The sequence below is a fragment of the Cariama cristata genome, unplaced genomic scaffold, assembly GCF_000690535.1.
Source record: "Cariama cristata isolate BGI_N322 unplaced genomic scaffold, ASM69053v1 scaffold33512, whole genome shotgun sequence".
In the NCBI taxonomy this organism is placed as follows: Eukaryota; Metazoa; Chordata; class Aves; order Cariamiformes; family Cariamidae; genus Cariama; species Cariama cristata.
This window is the reverse complement of record NW_009602745.1, coordinates 1-23,193: the sequence shown is the minus strand read 5'-3', so window position 1 is coordinate 23,193 and position 23,193 is coordinate 1. Positions and strand designations below refer to the sequence as shown.

General features: G+C 37.7%; 1 protein-coding gene across 1 annotated transcript in view; it reads right to left on the bottom strand.

The window, feature by feature from the left end:
• Positions 1-19,310, bottom strand: part of TM9SF2 (transmembrane 9 superfamily member 2) — a gene marked incomplete at its 5' end in the record, with an annotated part of 24,238 nt that extends 4,928 nt beyond the window's left edge. The window contains 14 exons of the mRNA XM_009694902.1: positions 639-750; positions 1,813-1,964; positions 3,468-3,627; positions 4,281-4,338; positions 6,515-6,634; positions 7,188-7,320; positions 7,445-7,553; positions 7,645-7,724; positions 10,258-10,369; positions 11,251-11,375; positions 12,800-12,929; positions 17,154-17,281; positions 18,006-18,099; positions 19,243-19,310. Coding sequence (XP_009693204.1) covers positions 639-750; positions 1,813-1,964; positions 3,468-3,627; positions 4,281-4,338; positions 6,515-6,634; positions 7,188-7,320; positions 7,445-7,553; positions 7,645-7,724; positions 10,258-10,369; positions 11,251-11,375; positions 12,800-12,929; positions 17,154-17,281; positions 18,006-18,099; positions 19,243-19,310 — 1,581 coding nt within the window. The remainder of the gene's footprint in view (positions 1-638; positions 751-1,812; positions 1,965-3,467; positions 3,628-4,280; positions 4,339-6,514; positions 6,635-7,187; positions 7,321-7,444; positions 7,554-7,644; positions 7,725-10,257; positions 10,370-11,250; positions 11,376-12,799; positions 12,930-17,153; positions 17,282-18,005; positions 18,100-19,242) is intronic.
• Positions 19,311-23,193: the final 3,883 nt, after the last annotated feature.

The window sequence follows — 23,193 nt, the reverse complement described above, 5'->3', positions numbered from 1 at the left end:
GGTGTGAGTGGAAGGGTGGTGGGGGAGAAGAAAAAAAAAAACACAACACAACGCATGAGTAATATTCCATGCACCTCTAACGCACTGACCCTATTATTGAATGCGGAGCTACTTTTTCTATTATCACTTCATCCAAAAGTGACTTTTTATAGTTTTTATCTACAGGAAAAAAACCTATATTCAATCAACACTGCTTTAACTACACCATTCACAATTAGAGATAAGAAACCTAAAGATCAGTATCAAATAGACAAAAATCAAAAAACCCAAATAAGCCAGACCTACTATTGCCAGCCACAGAGACCTTTTTTCCCCAAGGTTGAGCATGTCCAAAACACACTTTGATTGAACAAAGTTAATGGATTAGTTTAGCGTCTTCAGAAAACAGGGAGTTAGACTCTAAAGATGAAATATCTGACTTAGCAGTACTCAGTGCAGTGTTTTAATATTTGTTACAGATTTTGCCAAAAGTAGCCTGCTTCGCTTCTGCTTCACTTTTTAAAGATACGGTTTAAGGACATCTAGTAACAGTACCTGGATTGAATTCTGGAATACTTATTTTCAATTACAAAAGCCTTAAAAATTTTTGGAAGCATCCTTAAAAGCATCAAGTATGAATAGTGAAGAATATTTCTTACCTCTGCACATAGATGGAAGTAGCAGAGCAATATTGTGGCCTCAGAACATGTAATAACCAAAATAATGAATACCAGAAACAGGAAGCCAAACATGTAATACATCTGGTGAGACCTATAAAAGGGAGTTTAAAAAAAAATTAAAAAAAATAAAGTTTTAAAATGGACACTGCGTTAATATTATTGCTTCTTATGCAGTAATACCACCTTCATCTTAAGTACTCCCCTTCCTACTAAGGTACTGTCAGTTGCGTGGCCATATAATTGCCTAATCTGTTTTCTAACCGAAGAATAGAAGCCTCGGTGGCTCAGTCGGAAAACAGCAAGAAAGCAAGCCCAAAGCATCGTCCTGGTTGAGGTTTTAGGAAAAGAACTGACTAGACATAATGAGTGAAATTACAGTTCCAGTGAAGTCAGCATGACCTCTTCCACTGACTTCAGCAGAACGTGGATTTCACCTCACATTTCAATCAAAGAGGCAGAGCTGCAAAATAACAAGAAATGTCAAATGCTGTAGCTGTCTACGTTGGGTATAGGCACCTATTCAAGGTTCAGAAACAGTTTAACGAGATCCAGTAACTAAATTGTGCCAGAAGGAAGTCAAATCCCTCACAGTAGATTAGTTTGTCAGTGTGCTATGAGCTCACGTCAGAATTCACTTACACTGGACTGGTCTTTGGTGCTTTATTTTTGAAAAGAATTACTCTCTGGTGCCTTTTTATAAAGATTTCACAAAATTTGTTTTTGTTTCTTTTTCCTCCAGGAGTAGTCATACTTTTCTAGCCCAACAACAACTACAAAAAAAAAAACCTCAAGTCAATTTTAATATACTTACTACTCTCAAGTTATACGCCATATGTCAGCTTCAGAGCCACTTCCACATGAAGTCAGAGAGGTAGCATGAGAAAACTAGCTATCTGAATATTGTAGGTCAACTGTAAATTACTAAGCATATCACAGCCACTTCTCTACACACCTCGACAAGCAAAACAGGCACGGAATATCTTCTAAACCACAAAATGTTAAAAAGATGTTAACCCTTGATTTTCTATTGAACCAGTATTCTGGTAACCCTGCATCACCAAAAATCAGTCAAAGCATCTTGAAGAAAAACTTTCACAAAGAAATTATCACCTTCTATGACAGAGAAAATTCAAACAGATCATGGTTAACTTACCAAATACTATTGAGAATAAAGAACAACTGTATAAAGATACATCCAAAAGGCAGAATCCCTCCCATGATAATGCCAGGTAACGGCTTTGTATAGAACGATTGCTCAGGAATCTGACGAGGAATTTGATTTGTGCGAACAGGGTGTTCAATAGCCTTTAACGGAAAATAAGAAATTGCTAAATAAATAAAATGTCAAACTGCAGCACTGCCTTTTTGCTTTCTTTTTGAAATGAGTGTTGGTAAAAGTCTACTATTTGTTTTGAGCATGCACATACCCAGCTACCACTACATCTGCTTTCACTACCAGCCTAGCTACCAACATTTGATAGGCAAACAAGCTAAAAGACAGCCCTTACTGAAAACACAGCAACAGGTATTTTGGACTTCCCTTTTTATGATTACGTATCTATGATCTGTTACAGAGCCTGAGCTGATTTCTCACTTTTCAGCTGAGGGGTGCAGACTCTTGCTTTCCCCTTCTAAAAATTGCTGTATGTTGTTTTTCAGGATTTACTCCAAGAATCACATTAGGGTAAACTTACAAACTGGAAGGATTCAATCTGGCAACTAAATCCTACTTTAAGATGCATGCATAGATCAACGTGGTGGGAGAAAAAAAATACAAGGCAGATAAATGCATACTTTGCCATCTTTCCCCTTTCGTAAAGATTATATCAAGAGCATCAATAGATACTTGCTAGGTACTTGCTTTCTGATTTGATTTTAATGTATTTGTGACACCTGTCACGTTGCCTTGTAGTTTATCAAATCTTCCTTTCTTAAAGGAACTGCCTCTGTACAATGCAGGGGGTTTTGCTGGAATTTCAATATGTTTATCAGAAAAAAAGCACTGAATCCTGGTTAAGGAAAACAAGGTAACTACAATTGACTTAAAAAGTACCTTCTAAGATACTTAAATATTCTCTGAAAGTATTCCATGAGAGCTACAGGGAGCTAGAAGTCTAGCTTCCTATAGAGGAAAAACCACAAAAATATCTGAACTTACAGATCTTTAAGTTTGCGGGGCATAGTAAACCACTTTTTAAGCAAAAAGTGAAGAAGTGATTTCATTATTTAAGAAGGTTTGGTCACCAGTGTCACAAAGAGCCCTCATACAAATAAGCAAAATTGATCAGTTTAGGAGTAAATCCCAATTAACGTCTGCCAAGCAGTGGTAACCATTTACGGAACACTTATGCAAAGAGATTTCACAAGAACTCTAGTGACTTGATCAGAAAAGATCCTCAGTGTAGAGGGCAGACAGGAACGAAAGACACAGGGGAAAACCAGAAATGCGTAAGTTGATTTCCCTTATGCTTGTCTGGGTCAACTAATTTTTTTCAGTAATGAAAGAGATGCTAATTAAAATAAAAAAGCCCAAATCACTGCTTTAGCTTGAGCAGTTGTTCAATTAAATACAATGATAACCCTAATTGTTGTGGAGAAATATCACCACCAATAACCAACTGAATATCAAAGTCTTGGAATCCCAAGATCAGATATCTAATGCAGCTCTAAAGTAACAGAACAGAACTGGAGCTGACAATGCAACTAGCTTAGGTGCTACCTCAGTCATAGTCTATACAATGAAAAATGTACACGTGCGTATATATGTGTATGCCCACACTTACAAAACAATTCCTCAAACATACTTACGTTTTTCTTAAAACCAAAATAGGCACCAATAAACGTCAGCGGTACAGATATGCAAAACCAGAGTGCCAAAATAGCAACCAAAGTACCAAACGGAATAGCTGCTGAAGAGCCTTCTCCCCAGAGAATGAGGTTCATGATAAAAAAATCTGCAAACACAATTCTGAAAAATAGATAACACACTTAAAGCACAGAAATACTCCTTGATATCTGATAATGTTAACAAAACAATAGCATCGTATTAAGATTTTAGTGTAAATCACTGTTAAAACCAAATGACACACACAAAGTATCAAAAGGAAGAGGTCAAACAAGCAATCCTTTGTTAATCTAGCGGGATTGAACTCCAGCAGGAGCTGACGTTCCAACTAAGCAATTTCAAATATATGCTTGTCTTAACTATACTTCAGGGTAAGACTGCTTGCTGTGATTAAGTATAAAAATTCATCACAGTGGTTATACAGTATATGACACTATATAAGACCAACTACAGAGTGGTCAGAGAAACAGCCTAGAGAGTAAAAGCAAGCAATGAAAAAGCCTGCCTGTCTAAAACTTACTACTATCATCATGGTCTTTCTTAATCAACCTTTTCATGTGGCAAGAGTAAACAAATGCTTACTAAAAAAAAATAAATCTAGGATGATATGCTGTTAACATATTCATATTTGTCAAAAGCACTGTGATATTATTGTAGCTTCTGGAACAAAGTGACGATGTAATAGGATTTAAGATTCAGCTATACAAGTAAAAATTATCTATGCATGTCAGAGAAGCCATTTAATTCTTTTAATTATGGCGATACCCTCAACTTACCCAGGACAAAGGAATGATGTCAGCAGGACATTTGTTTTCCATTTCTCACCTCCAAATGCTGTATTAAAACATTTGACAGTCATCAAAACATGCATTAAGCTCACAACTATTGATTTTTCAGTCCATTTACCTGTTATACATAGCTTGCAAATACTCAAATAATGTGCTATCATGCCCAAGTTTAAAACAGTAAACTAAATCTTCAGTAATAAAACTGACTTCCCTCATCATGTTGCTTCATCACACAGCTTCGAAGCAAAGAAAAGCCTCAGACCAAGGTCAGGAAAACTATCCAACTAAAACTGGGTCTCTGACCACCTTATCTCCTAAAAGGAGGAAGCAGATTTGCAGTACTTTTAAGCTTTTAAAAAACAGTTTAAACCTAGAGCAATTAAGAAGTTTAAGCTTTCTAGCATTTGACTGCAGGTTTCAGTACAAAAAAATATATATAAATATGTGAAAAGCAAGCTTAATAGTTTCCTTGAAATAATTCTTATCTATGAATCTCACAGGAAAGTCAGGACTAACACAGTTACAGGAAGCAGTGCTGTTCTCTTGAGTCTTCACAGCATTAAGCAGTGGCGATACCAAAAGACCAAAGATAGTTTTATGAAGAAAATCTTTATGAATTTGCACTACGCTGATAAAAATTCCAGTCAGCATACTTTCAAATGAAAATATCCTGCTGCAATTCAGTGAGGCTGACAATTTCATCTGAGCACTGCCATAATGACAGGTTTCTTTACTTCAAAAGTCAGAAGTGATTATGGTTAGAATGATTTTAATTAGGTTTCTATTTCTTCATAAAATCTTAGTAGAACATGGCACTGGTTATTAAGATTAACTATTTAATTTCAACTCAAGTTTCACTTTTTTAAATGCAATGGTGGAAAAAAAAAACCCAACAAACTTAAGACTGAATATCCATTTCAGCTGCATTTTGATTTATGTCTCACATTACTTTATTTGTATACTATAAAGGGAAACATTCATGTTTACATGCTCTATACAGGGTATTGACCGCCTTGTGTTATAACAAGAATATCTCTGGGTCAGTCACTCACTGCGTTAGCAGTTAAACACAATATTCAAGTACCAACTAAGTGATTCCCAGTAAGTATAATATGAAATATAATTACTATTAGCTACATCTTCACCAAAGACACAGGATTCAATTTACCATCAATACACTTCAAAATATCCTTCAAAACACATAATATACAGCATGATATAAGAATAATTCTGTTCTTGATTATGCTCTTAGTCCTAAAGTCTCCTTCCATTTAAGTCTAATTGGCTTGTAGATTAGGAAAAGGAATAGTTCACTATCACATCACTATCATTGTGGAAAAACTCCTTACAAAATACGAACCTTTTTTCCCCAATGGTTCTCCCCACATGAAAATTACACAATGTTTACAAGAACGAACTCCAATGCCTACTGCCAGGCTGACATTCAGAAATAAACTCCCTCTCTAGCCCTGTATCTTCAGAACTAAAATAGTCCAAAAGATCCAGCTCACTCAGTCATAAAGAGTCTTTTACCTTGAGTAAGGTAATTAAAACAAGCTGCATGCAGAATGGCATGCTTCACCTTAAAATAAACTACACGGTACAGGGGCAAACCATTTGGGGTTGGTAGGCAGGCCTTGAAACAATAGTTAGCTGGCATCAGTGAAGGAAAATGGTATCAGCAAACTATTGATAGGTGCCCAAACACCACTGAGTTGATTTCTACAACTACAGAACATCTAATAATCCTTCCCCCTGCACCCCTGCCACAGTCTGATAAGCACCATTCTCCCAAAGACCTAGGAACTAGCTAAAAAGAGGTGACAAATCTCAGGCATGCAAGAACAGAGGTTCATCATTTGGGGAGGGGGAAAAAAAAAATTTTACCAAGAAACATCGGTGGATAAAACTAAGTGCAAGTTAACACCACCTCCTCAACTGCAGGAAAGAGAAGTATAAAACTGTCTGATGTAATGAGCTTAATGCTAGTGAAATGGAATTTGCTTCCCAATTCCATAAATAGTAGCAAGAGCAATTCAGAGTCTTTAGGCATGATCACATCAAAATCAATGTAACCATGTCAGTGTTCTATAGGTGTCTTCTGTTGTTAAGGTAAGTACATTTCCCCATCTTGCCCTGAGGGAAACTACAAAGAGTACTGTAAAATAAAAATAATTTCTCTGGTGATGATTTACTTTAATGAACTTAAGCCTTTTACTCACATTTGTAGAATCTGGCAGCAACATAACCGGCTGGAGTTCCAAGCAGTACCCACAAAACTACAGCACAGGTCATTAGAGCTCCCCGGTTAGCAGGTGACAAAAATCCCAGGCAAGCAAAAACTATGAAGCAGAGATGCACAATTTTAGCAAGTAACTATACATTTGACTTAAAGTCAGTAAATCAGTTATCTTAAAATCTGTGTATACTAAATTGCATGTCTACTATACAAGCTCAACTGTTCCTAACCTTAAAACTTTTCAAAGACTCACAGAATGGTTTGGGTTGGAAGGGACCTTAAAGATCATCTTGTTCCAACCCCCCTGCCATGGGCAGGGACACCTCCCACCAGACCAGGTTGCTCAAAGCCCCATCCAACCTGGCCTTGAACACTCCCAGGGATGGGGCAGCCACAGCTTCTCTGGGCAACCTGTGCCACTGCCTCACCACCCTCACGGTGAAGAATTTCTTCCTCATATCTCATCTAAACCTTCCCTCTGCCAGTTTAAAGCCATTGTCCCTTGTCCTATCACTCCACACCCTTGTAAAAAGTCCCTCTCCAGCTTTTAAGAAATTTCTAGACAAAAACTATACTGTTATTTTCACTGGTATCACGCAATTAGCAGTGAAAAAATCACCTGTACTCAACTAACTCCTCCCCACTTTATTACTTACAGAGGGTAACAAAAGTCATTATTAAGATCTGTGTGCCAGAGCCTAGAAAAACGGACAACAGCATTCCTTTTCTTGGGGGCCTGAAAATATCACCATGAACCAGTTTCCAGCCAAATTCTTCTTGAGCATCTTCCTGTAAAGGAAATACACCTATTTTAATACAGTAGATTGCCATTTAAATAGCCTGTTACAGAAATACATTTAGCTGAAAAAAACTGCATTCCAAATAAGTTTTAGGAGGTACATTTTAGACTTACAGTGGAATCCATCTGGTTGTATCTTGCAATGTCTTTATGTAGTGTCCTCAACATAATCATAGCTACCATTCCAGAGAGAAAGAGGACAATCACCAAGGAATTCATAATACTGAATTTAAAACAAAACAAAACAAAACATCATTCAAATTGTAACATAAACACTTCAGTACAGTACTCTTGAAGACAAACTTTATTCTCACCTAAACCACTGAATGTGAGTGTGAGGCATGGATTCCAAAATATAATCCCATCTTGATGCCCACCTTATACTTTTTTCTTCCTGAAAGAGTAAACACATCCGTTTCAGATATAGTCAGTATCCAACTTGTAAATTTACAGTTGATGCTCCTTCAAAGCAATCTTAAATCTCATGACAAATTGGAAATTTCATGTTGCATGCCTTAAAGGGAACTGTTTAATAACAGCTACCTAAAACAAACCTAAGGTTTGACCATAGAATCTAAACCAAAATATTTTCTGAATAGTACTGTCTTCTTAAGACATAAAGGCCTATCAAATTAATTTAACTGTGCTTCCTCCCTTCAACAATTACATTAATTCATCTGGAATTCAAATGACTAGTAGAATAATAAGAGAACACACATTTTTTTAGCATATGCAAGTCAACACCACAGACGGCGAGAAACTAAGCTCTGCTATACAGTCTCCAGCATAATATTCTATTTTCTAGATAGTGCTCTGTCCAAATTATCCTTTGCTTTTATACAACCGCTTTTCAGTATCAACTACCAATCCAGTTACATGCAGCTTATACTGCAAGACAGATGGGGAGACAACACTACAGAACTTACATTGTTAGTAGAGGGAAACAAATTATTCCTTCAGGCATTTCAACAGATTATACTTATTCAGACTGAAAATTCCTTGATCAGAAACACTTCAAAAAGAGCATTTCTGTGTTTTATTTTGCAGAATAAACATGAAAAAAAGAATAAACGGTGCTGATCAACCTGAAGACTGCTATTAAACAAACCATAAGCACTAGTATCAATTAATAACAATGGCTAGGTGTTTTTCTGACAGGATGTTATTTCAGTAACTTGTAACATACAAGAGCAAAAGTACTTCCTGGTAAAGCCAGTTTTTTAAAATATAAAACCCAGCAGGTTAAAAAATTTAGCCAAGGTCAAATATCTAGTTCACTGACGTAATAAAACTAGGTCTCAAAGCAAGCAACATGTTTCTAAACCAGTATCAATGATCCTAGGGTAGAATTGCATTTTTCCCCCCATACCTACACTGCCTTTTTTCTGTCTTCCTGAGATGACCTGATCTGCCAACCCGATGGAATTGTGGAAGACGACCTCCAAGCAATGTAACATTGCACACAGGACAGTAACAAACACACACAGTTGGGCATGTCATGTTTTGAAGAGAAACAATATAATAACATGAAGCTAAGGTCATTCTTAATAACTAACTTCTCGCAGGTTTCCAGAAGTACTTGCTTTTCAGCAGACAAATTAATTTCAGCATCATAACTGATATAATTTCTCAAAATATAATAATTAAGTCATACATAATATAACCACTTCTGAATATTTTTCTTATACTATTTGTTGTTTTTTTTGAACTTTACCATGTAATCCAGTACATTACTAGAGTAAAGAATGATCATGGCAGTTCTACAAAAACTGCTGTAACAGCTTGTAAGAGGTAAAAGGGGTTCACACCTGAGAAACTGGGGCAATGTAATTAAGACCAGTGCTTTACTCCGTACTTCTTATGACAGTGGCAGTGGATCCCACTCCCTAACTCAATGCTACCCTCCACCTAACTTCAAAGTTCAACTACTTAGTCTCCATTTCACCACATTTGAACTGAATCCTACGGCAGGCTATAAGTCTAGAATAAAGAAAGATATATGAACAGCCTTGATGTAACAATGGCTTATCATTTTGAAAGAGACCATTGACCTTGCAATCAGACAAGGAAAAGATTATACAAAAATAAAAATTGCCTTATTGCTATTTTTTAACCTATTAATTGCAAAGATTTTGATCAAAGACCATAATGACAAAAGAAAAAGGTGTAGATGCCTTCATATCCAGAAGAATCACAGAATTATTGAGGTTGAAAATACGAACTGCCATGTGTCAGCTATCCCCTCAATACATACACAAGGAGTCAAGAAACCCAACTAGTTATAATCTGCACTCTTTTTAGCAAGTCAGTTGCATTTTGAGGTCTTAAGACTGGTAAAGAAACAATGGGAAACAGTTTGTCCAAAAACCCCCAAAAAACCAGAACAAAACAAATCTCTCTCGCTTGTCACCAGAACGAGACATACTCAAGTACCACTGCACCCTGCGGTTGCCCAATACACTGTTCCTCTGCTTTTAAATAGAGGACAGAGGAACAAAGTGTACCATCTTCCTACTCTTTTGCAGATTTCCATGGGAGGAAGACCTTGGAGAGAAGAAAGCTTTTGCAGCAGGAGAGCAGAAAATGATCAGCTTCAACCTACCTACCACAGTAATTTGCCGAAACGCACAATTTCTCAGACTTAAGAGGTTGGATTGAAACATAACCTACCAGACAACCTAGTAAACATGGAAAATGTGATTCTTTTAAAAAACACAAACGCATTTCACACTGTGCATGTGTGGGGTGGTATGCAAAATTGTGAAGTGTGTGGTTAAATCCCAAGCGATCTCTGACGTTCCAGTTCAAATAAAGTTTTAAAACCACAAATCTACTATTTGGAGATAATTTTAGTTGTCCACCTTTAGAATTCAGAGCGTAAATGCATGATTTTAAGAGGTAACTACCACAGAAAGCTTAGTACTCACTTGAAAGGAAACTGAGTATGTGTAAGCAATTTTGACTTCTCCATTAGCCTTATTACTTATATCCATAGGTACCCCTGAGCAATCAGGGTTGTCTGGATGAGTATGCTTGTAGCTGCAGGAAGGAAAAAACCACAGAATGAAAGCTGCTTAACTGATAACACTCTTAAAGAATTCATTCATCTTACAAAAGCATCAGTTTCATCCAGGCTTGTTCCCTTAAATATAAAAATTGTTCTTAATGTCTCATAAGTTTCAGAGCTCATAAGGAATGTATCATAAGCACAGGACTTTTTGATACTTGAACTTTTTAAACAAAAGTTGTCTCTTCTAAAAAGAAAACTACAGAGAACACAGTCTCTAAAGCAGAATACCAAAAATTAAAGAAGTCTGAGTACTGCTAAGAAACTCCAAAACACTCAAAAAGTTACAACAGAATTACTAACTTCTGTCAGAAAAAAAATAATTTCATCATGACGCTGGACCAACAATGCAACAACCTCAGTTATACCAAGAATACAAAAGAAAGGAAAGACAAGATGCTAAGAAATAACAAAACAGACATCAGGTGTGCAAAAGCCACGCAGAGACCCGAACAACCGATGAGTATATTTGTGAAATCTTTCCATCCAAATCCCGATTGCTGAAGACATCAAATCTTGCACTCCGATTACTCCTGCACCAGGCACTGCTGGTGTATCCCATCAGAAGACAAAATGTTCCCCATTAGGGAAATGAGGGTTGCTTCACTGAACACGCACTACTTCCAGGTTTTACTTTATCTTTTTTTTGGCCCAAATAGGAAACAGTGCGCAAAGACATACTGAATTCAGAACAAAATTATGTTAGACTGTCCTACATTACATCAACCAACAGCAAAGCTGATCTACAGGTAACGTATCTGAAAACATTTCTGACTAGCAACAGGTCCCCAGATCAAAGCAAGTCATCAAACAGTGGTCCATCCCAAGATACAAGTTACTTCTGAGTACTAACCTTTTTGGTTCAAGTTTAGCAGCAACTAGTCTTGCTCCCAGAGCTTCATTTTCCACAACATGGTAATATATTTTTATGTCAACATGGTTGAAGATATAAAAAGTATCTTTTTCATGAAATTCTGACTGCAATGATAAAAGATGATGTTAAACAGTCACAAAGATAAAGACATCTAAAAGCCTTAGGCAGAAGCTCAACATAACAGAATTATAGGCTGCGTACAGTCTTTCTGTCAAGTTCTACAAGATGGATGCGGTATTCTCGGAACACAGACAGTAAAGTTTTTGCATTAAAGCCTTGCATTAAAAAGGCAAACTAGAAAAGTTAATGCTAAAGAACTCTCTTACTAGAGCTGAAAAGTACAAAAACATTTTTAAATATAAAATGTATTTATAAATATATTTATGAAAATATGTCAGTAACCAAAGGTGTCCCATTTTATTTAACTGAAGTAGTAAATTGAATAGGCAACTATGTGACAACTTTCATATCAGAAGTGTTTCATAAACATCAGCCATTTCAAAAAAAACACATACGTTTTTCATAGATTAAACAGAACCTTCCAAGACAAATAATGCAAATAATTGCTCTCTGTGACAGAACCACCTTGACATTTGAAACCAAAGACACACAGGGATGAGCTACAAGCAGCAGCCAATAACGCTGAATAGGAATTTCAGGTGAAGGGAAACACTAGCTTGGAATTTAGTCAATTAAAGAGGTTGTTAAATCACAAGCATTATGTCTACTGAAGTTCAAGCAGTACTTCTTCAGGGTTCTATCCCCACCCCTTTCTACAAAGCACCCCAATGATAAGAATAGTTATATAAATTAAGTGTTCTTCTACAGTCCTTCAGTTGCTCCTTCAGAGGTTATCTTCCTTTATTAAAATCAAGTATTTGAACAAGAATATTGCCACATTACACATTTGATCATAAATGCATCCGTTTACATGGAGCCTCTGAAACCAATTTGTTACGGAGGCAAGGAAACAAAATTAGAAACTGCAGAAACTGTCATCTTTGGTTAAGATCCATTAAGTAAAACCAACCATTTTGATAAAACCAAAAAACTACTCCAGGTTCTCAGCGACCTCTCCGTGAAAGAGGTCTGCGGTCATCTAAAGACATCCTGGACTTTCTGTTGCATTCTTATATCCATAATGCTTCCAAGTGCATTTATTCAGACCTCCACCAGTTAATCCAATAGATTGGTCTCTCACAGGAGAAGAAGCTTCATTCACTCAGAAATCTTACATTCTGCCTTCTTCCATTAGCTCACATAGTTTTAGGGAAAACAATCCTTTAAGAAGTATTAATTTCCATGCAGAGGTACGACCATGTCTACGCGAACCTGCTTCCATGAAAACACTTCTATCCCACAAAAATGTGAAGTCCAAGCCTTCAAATGTTTAGACTTAGTTTTAGGCAACAAGGGTTCTTAAGATAGTGAAGACTCACCAGAAGAAACATGACACAGGAGAAATGTCAGTTTTTAAATGAGTAAAGAGGGGATATTAAAAATAAATAAATAAAATGCATAAACATACACTAATAACACAGGCATCTTTTGGACGGCCATCTTCTGTAATATAACAGCCAATAGGAAAACCAGGATTGCAGAACCTCTGGCCATCTTCAACATCGTAACACCAGGTCACAGGCATGTTGTCCACAATCCTGAAAATGACATAGTGACATTTCACAATCTTTTACAATACACAGTGTAACAGAAAGAAAAACAGATTAACCTAACTTTGCTACATTCACTGCTGGAAGATTAACCGCAAGAATAATACTTCATTCAGATATTAACCCATGGAACCACACCGATCACCAATCCAATTTCCAAATCAAATATAAGCATGTAGCTCTTCAACTCAAACTTTATCTTTTTTTAGAAAAAAAAAAGAATTAAAAAAAAAAATCTATCTATTTCTTCAGAAGGTGGTTTGGAAATAGAAGGCTCACTCTGTGACCACGAAAACATTCTATTCACCGGACTGGTTTCTGAAATCCCCTTACAAATATAGCCCACTACATAAAACTCTTCCATGCCAAAGTCATAGCAACTTAACATTTCATTATTTTGTCTTTAAAAATGGCCAAATCATGCACTAGTCCAGCTAAAATGAACTCGATAATTTCAAGTTTAAGACAAAACACAAAATAAAAAAATTTGCTTACACACATATATTAATTCTCCTGCTTCCTCATTGCTCTTCCATTGCAAAATACACTTTTCACGGCACTCTTTAAACTTTCTTTTTTCATTAAAGCTAAAGCGCAAGGTTTTTTTTTTTCCCCTATTTAAGTGAATTCCTGGCCATTGACCTCAGCTGTAGTTCCCTGAGAGTATGGAATATTATAACTAGACGGTTTACATGAGCAAAAAAACATAAGCCACCACCCAACTGGGAAAGTAATCACTTTCAAACCTCCCTCCATTGTCTGCTTGTTGCTTTTATTTTACTGCCTCACAAGATTTATGTTCGTATTACCTAAAAGTCCTGAGCCCATTAGGTTTACAATTCAGTTTCAATGAAAAATTTGTGGAGGATCCCCACACCCTGATGAGGAGTTGCAGAAAATTATAAGACAGTAAGATATAACGTGCTACAAACAGTACAAATGTCAAAACAAAAAAATATACTTTTAAACATAGATACCCAACATGGTCACCTGTCCCTCTGGAAAAGGAACTACTAAAAAAAAGCCCAAAGCTATTTCTTTATGTTATGAACTGTTTTAACCAGCTGAAAGACAAACACCCAAAGAAAGTCATTCAAAGAAGACTTAAAATTCAGTAGCTGCCCTTGGGTCATTAATTGCTCCAAGGTATGTTTTTAAAAGTCTATTAATAAACTTCACACATGAAGACATGAGACAACTGCCATTTTTTGTGCACCACTAGACTAAAAAAAGGACATCCCACTGAAAGTTAAATTTTTGTAAAATTTATCGAGCTACTGAATAGCCTTTACACAATTAAATGTCTCATTATAACCACTAGGCTATTAATGTTAACAGATACCTGATAATACCTCATTAGCTACTTCTAAATACTTAATTAAACACAGGAATTATGACTTCAGACAATAAAAACAAAGCATGATTTAGTCTGCTGCGTATTGTAACAGTCTCTGAAGTAACACTATTATTTAAAGCACACCACCAGATGGAGGTAAGAAGAGCAGTATGTGCTGCCTTTGTTCCCATGACATAGAGAGATCTGCATCATCCCTACCGTTAGCTACCAGGCAGAAAGAAGTACTTGGCTCGTATTAACATAGTGGAAGAGGTGAAGACAGGCCCCCTCCAAAAACACAGCTTCCAGGTTCTCAGGAGATTCCAAAGACTATCACAGTGGCAGCCGGCAGCACCACCAACCAAATACTACATCCTTCACCATGCTACTACAGGGTATAATTAGGTTGCTAATGAGGAGCTATTCCAGACGCAGATTAAATACACTTGGACCATATTTGGAATTTTACCTCCATAATATATGCTAGAGATACCTTTTGCTTTTGTTAATATTTTAATTTCATAATCAAAACCAGGTAAAGCATTAACCTACTGCAAATGAGTTTGGTTGGGGCAAAGGCTTTCCCTTGCATCTTCAACAGCAAAGACATACTGAGCTGCCTTCAAGCAGCAATGCTGGAACAAATTGGTAGTTTAAGAAGCAAATCATTTTTCACAGTTAATCTTCAAATTTAAAATTACTTGAAGAGATTATACTTGCGGGGCAAATATGCTATACAACAGCGTTCTTATATGTCTCTCAAGAACATCTGGTGATGAACGCTGTCAGCCAAGGTATCAGTATAGCTGTTGAGTCCAATTCAGTATGTCAATTCCTAATCTTATTAAGTGGCTTTTAAAACCTTAAAAGTACCTTACACCATCTGTGTTCCCCAGGAATTTGATGATAAATTGAAGCTGGATAATAAACCTCTATTAAATCCTCACTTACACTACCTTGCTGATCCCTGTACAGCATACCTCTGTACCATACTCCTGGACCACACATCATTCATCACAAAATCCAGCCACTTCCACTTTGTGAAGCTGTGGCTGAGGAGGACTGTCATTACCATACTGACATAAACAGGGGTTCTTCATGCCACCGGTTCTAAGGTTTTAGGGCAGTGGGTCTAGCAAAAAAAATAAACAACAGAAGTGCTATTAAAAGAACTAAGAATATAAGAAGTACCCTAAATTTAAAGGGAACTTTCAGTGTGAAAAGCAGAACTAAAGTCTCAACAGTCCTATCAAATTAGCTGTGCAGGCTAAAAAATATACTTAAATACACTAAGTATATTTGTAAAACAATTTAATCTAAGGGAAAAAAACAGTCTAAAGTACTTTTCTGCGTGATTAGTTCTACACAGTTCTGTTCAGTTTCTGTCAGCTTAAGTTTTGGGCTTTCCTAAAAAAATTCAATGCCTTTCAAAGAGTGACAGAGTTGCCTTGGGAAACTATTTTTCATTTATATACCAAAACATACACAGACTTTTAAAGCTGAAGCTTTATGCCAGACCAACATACATCAGTGAAATACTAAGTGGTGTAAATATGATAAATATATGCAGTATTTAATAGGAATATAACAAAATCCAGTATGTTTGAAGCTCTATTTACTTCAGCATTAGGCATATACACTTTGAATCCCTGCAAAAGTAGCTGTACCTTTCAGGGGTTTTTTTATTACTTCCTGGTTCACCTACATGAACATACGGCTGTTGCCTGTGAACCTTTCTGACCTAATCTATCAATTTCCAACAACACTAATTTTCAAGAGGTTCCCAGAAAGATTTACATCAGTGAGTCACAGTTTATCCCTAAAAAGGAATATCCCATATCCGTTCCCGAAAGCAGTAGAAAGTGCACTCATTGCCTTTCCAGCACAAGTGGCTGTTTCAAAACTGAAGAAATGGAACGTGACATTACAGAAAAACATTTAATGGCAGTGGCAACATTCAACATTTCACCTGCATTTTTCCTAACGTATCCAGAAAGTTTTAATCTGATTAGATGAAGACTGAAATGTTTGTTTCCGTGAAGCAGGGAGCATGTATTTGGAATCATATGGGCAACATCAGTTAATTCTGCTCACGTATTCCTTGCAAAGACAGGCCACAGGAACTCCGACAACTTCACGCCCAAGTTGTTCCTTCTGCCCTTGCACCCCAAGGCTGCTGTCAGCGCAGTATACCAACATACAAAGCACCGTACAAACACCAACAGCATACCTGGGGATTTCCAACATTAAAATGGAGCCTGCTGATAAACATTTCCCAGCTCTTGGATGCGGGTGCAGAGCATGGCTACATCCTAACTGAAAATCAGCACGAGATTCCACATACGCATTCAGCCTTGCCCCACCCTTGACCTCAGTGTCCAAGCAGAAACGGAGCCCCAGTGTGCGTTCCTCAAAATGATTTCATTAATTAATTTTCATTGGCCACCTTTCACTTCCATATCTTGGCAAGAGAAACAAATTTTGCATAACTCTTTCAGAACTGTTGATCGTGTCTCCCGGACACAACATTTGAACGGGAGTACAAAGGCTCTCTAGGAAAACAAAGATGACACAGCAACTGAATGAAGGTCCCATAAGACTTTTGTCAAGCTAGGGCAGGATTAACTTCGACGCTTGTAAGTGCAAAGAAACAGCAGTATTTGATAGTAAGCAATCTTACAATCTTCGAGTGAAGGACATTTTTTATGAATACAACAAACAATATAACATCTTTTGCAAGAACAGAAGGGGAACAGATTCAGTGCAAATACCTAGTGTTCAATCTGTATTGACTTGCAAATGCAAAATGATAAACTAAATTAAATTATCACCAACATACTCAACTAGCCAATCTATGGATTTTGATATCAACTTACCAATGATGTTGATAGTTCAGTAGCATACTTTTCTTCAAGAAGTCTAATTTCTGTTTATCTTCTGGCTTTGTGGTATCATATGTTTTTGTACAAACAGATTTACATGTCTCCTTCTTGTTGAATGTGAACTAAAAAAAATGAAAGTCGTGTGAGCAAAAAGGTTGTAACAAACTCTGTATCATTTCAGTATTTAACAAGTTTCCCCTATGCATTTACAATTGCCTATCACATTATAATAAGAACACCTAACAAATTACCAAGACTATGTATATTAACCCTCCAGAGGAGGTTTTTATACTGGTGTGCACTATAAAACCTTCCTGTGCTCATTGTAGGGGCCCTGCACTAAGAGCTCCTCATTACTGATTAAAACCTGTTTTCTGCAATGATTTGCCAGACAAGTCACCTGACCTCACAGCAGCAATGCTGTTCCAGGCAGATTCAATTGATAACTTTCTCTCCTACTATATGTAGCTTCAGTCACCAGAAAAGACAAGCTGGCTAACACCATTTCTAATTCTTCTATTTTACAGCTGCGGTATTTTCAGATCTGGTTCCAAGAAATAAGAGTACTCAATTCCCTCTAACAAGGGGACAACTGAGGAGCAAGAATCAGGTTCTGCCAGGTTCCAAAGAGGGAAGACAAATTCCACAGCATTTCAGGCTACAGCTTCCTGATGCAAAGTGCATAGTTACAATTAGGTTAAATTAACAGATTTCCATTATGTGGAATTTCAGATTTTGAAGCTCTTTGAGGTAAAGGCCCTGGTGAAGAGGATCTTCAAGATTCTGATCTCCTTTGGTTACATTTGAATGTACGCATTATTGACCACCCCTTGTCAGAGAACAAACCCTGTAAGGAGACGGTTCTATCCTCTCTCCAAACAATACTTGACCAAGGTTTTCCGAGGGACGCTTTTTTCCTTCTGCTTGACAAAAATCAAACCTGAAATAGAGAAAAGATACACAAGTTAATAAAATATTCTCAGCTGCAAATATTAGACCTCAAACAGTGCTCCCAAGATCAACACCTTCATCACAAGTAAAGGAAATACACAGCTTTCCTTCCAGACAACAGTTTCTTCCCTGGACCTGCAAAGCAGAGTGTGAAGAATTACAGTCCCATTTTGAAACAAATAAAACAAAATCAACAATCAAATCTCTTAATCAGCTACTTCAGAACTCAGTTTATATTAAACATGGTAGCATAAAAGCTTCCTTAAGTAATGACAAATTTCCTATTTGAACAGGGACTTGAGCCAAGAATTAAACCTTCACATAGAGTTTCATGACAGCTCTGAGAGAAAAGCAAGCAGGCCAGATTCTTGGGCAGGGGGAATAATAAAAGCAAAAAAAAAAAAAAAAAAAGAACAGAAAACAACCAAACCAAAATACCACCCCCCCCCAACAGCTCCTTTACAACAAGCACTATTAAATAAACAGGTTATTGCAGTTTTATTCACCAATGCATTTCATAGCACATCCTCCAAGTTTTTCCAACCTAATTTCAAGTATATCACATTTGCGTTCATTAAAGCGTAGACATAACTAGTGCTTAACCTCTCCAATACTAACAGTCAAAATATCCTTTGAAGCAACAACTTTACGTAGTTGTACCAGGCACTGATACATTTTGTGCACTCCTATGATGTGTACCAAGAAAACATTTAACACCTCATTAACATAATTGATGGAAGTTCACACCTCATTAGCACTTTAACTCATCTGGCTATAGGCTACTAAAGACAGCAGTAATACTTTGATCTGTAAAATGACAACTAAGGCAGAAAAGTAAATATTATAGAGACACACAGTTTAACCTTAAGTTACTCTAAAGCAGTGACTTGAGCTACACGAGGGCCGATGCACTACTTCTAAAGTACAAGTGAAGACAACTGAGAAAAAGGAAGCAAAAATCCATCTGTTAGTTGAAAATTCTGTATTTGTAGACTTACGTTAGCAAAATAAATAGACATTCCTCACTGGCAAACTGCTGTAGCAAGATGTAGATAATGCTTTAAGATAAATTAAATTAATCTTTTTGGAAGAACTGACAACTCAAATGAAATAAACAGTATAATATACTTACGCAGTATATTCATAGGGAAGGACAGACTCTACAGAGTCAAGCCTGTTCACAAACAGCTCGATTCCAGACTGAAAGAGTAGAGATAATCAGCAGTTATATTAAAGCACTTCTTCAATTCTGACAGATATATATAAAAATAGATTTGTGTGAATAAGGTAAAGGAAAGCTGAAAATGTAAGATTTGTGTGATCCTACATCCTGAAATGTAGAATCCTGTGTAATAAACTGTATCGGCTGAAAGCGTAAGTAAAACACTATCTAAACATCACAAAGACAGTGACCACATGACAAAAGCCACTTTAAAGTTAACATAACCATTCAAACTACAAGATAGCAAGAAATCACGCACGAGAATAATACAATTACCACAGCTACCAGTGTTTTAGTTTAATGTACCACCTTAAAGCCGTATGAGGCATCACTACAACTTTTCTGTAATAAAAGTCTTAAAAGAACACGAATAAAAGTATGGATGACATCAGTACTGCTCCCTACAATTAAGCTGCTCCACAATTTTATCTATGTAGCAACTGAAAAGTGAACATGAGGATTTAAACAACGTATTCAGATTGAGACACTATTTTAAGTTTGAACAGAAGCTCTTCCCAAAGAGAAGGCGAGGATAGCTACATTTACCTTCTTATAAAAGTTTAGCGACAACTCCAGCAAGTCTTACTCAACTCTTGAGTAAGAACCCGAAGTTCAGTCTGCTGTGGTTTCAGACTAGTTTGGTCTATACACACTAATGACAGATGGGGTAGCTCGCTGCTACGGAAAGGGAGAGGTCTCTCACTCTTCCCTCTTTGTCTCAAAATCCCTTCCCTTGTCCTAGTCCCGCAGTCCCAATACATTTCGACTGTTTACCTTGCGCTGGTTTTGGCAGCACAGCAAACTAATTCAACTGGCTAAAACAGCGAAAGACTTACCCAAAAAAAAATTTAAAGAGCAGTTTTTAGCTGCATATCAAGTGGAACTGTTTTATTGTGCAATCAGACAAGAGCTGGAGATAGCAACAGGAAGGCGAGTCCTTTCAGGAACAAGACCTCCTCCTTTCAAAATAAGCTATTTTATCACCATGAATCAACAGAAGAGGTTTTCCTTCCTATGAAAATTCACTTAAGTTTAGCCAAATCAAGAAATTCTGGAGGTGAGGGGTGGGGTGGGGAGAAAAAAAGGATGGAATTGTTCCCGTGTATCTGTAGCTCAGATACCTCAGTCAGGTACAGCGTTTTACTGATATACTGTAGTTGTCCATGAGCAAGTCAGGATGCAATTCCATGAGAGGTGGGCAGCTGTGAGCTGTTAGGTCGACCCACTAAGAGAAGAAACTCCTTACTGCTCCTCCTTCCTCTGCCCTAAGCCACGCAGGCCTGCCGCTTACCTCTGGGTAGGGCACGCTCGTCGTAACTCTGTAAGGCGCCTCAACTCACTAACACAGCAAAAAACCTCACCTGGCAAAAAGCTGGATATTTCTTGCCATGTTAATAAATTCAAAAAAGGGTTTAACAAGTAACACAGCTGGGACAATGCAGAGGACAGGAGCACATTGCCCAGAGGAAGGCAGGAATGAAATCTCTTACTTCCAGCAGCAAGAAAGTAGACTGCCTCAGCCTATCTCATGACCACAGCCTTAGATTACCGTTTTTTCATCGGAGGAGGAGATTTACCTGAATGCTCCAATTTTCCATCAGAAGTATACACATTACTGCAGGTCAGCATCTTTGATAAAGAATCTCCCATGAATGCTCCAATTTTCCATCAGAAGTATACGCATTACTGCAGGTCAGCATCTCTGATAAAGAATCTCCCACAAAACTCTCTTTGGAGCCAATGATATTTTTTAAATTGAGTAAGGATTCTTAATGTTCAGGCAAGAGTTACTATTTAAGCCTGCATAGATTACATTCCATTTCTGATGATATTCCAACAAGGAGGAAAACTTGCCAAACTGAGTTTGGCCAAGTAGATGCGCAGACAGCTTGGACGAAGGGGGAAAATCATGAGTCTCATCGTTCTTGTGCTACTAGCTACTTGCCCCGCTAACAACATCCCATCCCATCTCACCAACAGAGGACAGGAGATCCACAGAGATTCTAATAGACAAATAGTACCATTTAGAGATCCCGTCTGTGGATCTAAATCCTCAAGGCAGAGGAAAACTCAATATTGTTACTGACACCATCATCAACAGCGACTACTGTAAGAACTCAGTGAGAACACACTAAAAAATTAAGGTTGTCCAGGGAAGTTTAGTTTTACCCACTTATGCATATATTATGATATAACAATTATCTGATCCCATATTGTTTCTCCTCTCGCCAGGGTCCGGACTACATTCAGTTGCAGACTACATGGAGAGAATTAGAGGTGAAGAGTGATTTAGACTTCTCCATACGCCTATGTCTCAGTACGTAAATTGGCTGGCACAAGGTAGAAGAATATAAGAGGTGGTTAATTCCAGAGAGAGATTTTTGCAATAATACACCTCTTGAGGTTATCCTAAAACGTTCAGCTAGCCACTGGTGGTAGATTGACATTACCTAAGCACCTCACTGTACATTTACAAAATTATAAATGCTCAGCATAAGGAGACAAACGTTTTGTACATATTATATGAGGAAAAAAAAAAATACAGAGACATCTGCGAAAGATCACCCCATAAGCGTCTCAGGCTGGTTACAAAAGACAGTAGGCAGCCTAGTTTACTTGACTTAAAAAACCCCAACAACACAACTTTCTGCTACAATCCTAGCTTAAAACAGGAATAATTCAGACATAGCAATGTTTTTCAGGGGTGTTGTGAAAAACTACAAACCGCAGCTTGGAAGTCTTAGCCCGTATTTGAAGAAAAAAAAAAAATAATCCTTAAGAGAGTAGTGCAGCAGTTACAACAGGTCATGCGGGGAGGTGACGGATGCTCCATGCTCGGATGTTCTCAAGGCTTGCTCAAAGAAAGGTAGAACTGAGCTGATCTAGTGCTGGCAAGAGTCATGCTTCAAGCATGAGGTTGGGCTGTGTGACCTCCTGAGGTCACCTGTGAACTTCAGTTCTATGATGCTATAAAAGAATATCCACAGAATGTTTTACTACTACAACAGAAGTGGCACGGAAACAAGAGTGAAAAAAAAAATCCATAGCTATGCGTTAGGTGCAAGATCTGGCTGGTCTGAATGGAACAATACACTTCAAGAAGGGAAAAGACATTTATAGCAACTACACCTTCATTACACATTTGGCTTATTACCTGCTCTACTGATTCATGACAGCAAATGGATAAAGTCAGCGCAAGGTATTTACCAAAAGCATACACTTTAAATAGACTCTTATTCTGATGAATCATGGACGAGTGTTTCATGTTATACAGAAGCTGAGAGATCAGAAAGCGTGAGACAGCCACTTTCATCAGCAGTCAGACAACGCATCATAGAACTGATTGGTCTTGAACTTTCTCACTCAAGTCTAAAGCCCGGTCTGGCGTAATTTCCATCACAGCAACAGCAAACAACTTCTAAAGCTCACCTAAAGGAGCAAAGACCATCTTAAGTACAGACCTCTGACCAGCCAACATCCTTACAAGTAAGTAACTTGGTTATGTGAACTTTGCTTGTCACTTACGTAGGCGTTAAAGTAAGTTTAAGCTTCACTTGAGGCTCTGGGGCCTAGAAGCCCTTACGCTTCAGATTCCTGCAGGCCAGGCAGACCCAGCGAGGAAAGCAGCACTGCGTGCTTGCCTTGATCTTATACCTGCTTGCAGCCATCAGCTGCTCGTCCCTGCCAAGAAACAACGCACAGCCCCGGCACGGCCTGTCACTGCGATTCTTGCTGTCTACAGCTTTCTAAGAAGTACTTAAAAGGGCCGGAGGGATAACCGGCCAGGCCTTCCGATTTCCACAACGTGACCGAAACTCACGAGACGAACCGCCCGCTCCTTCCTTCCCTGCGAGGGACGGC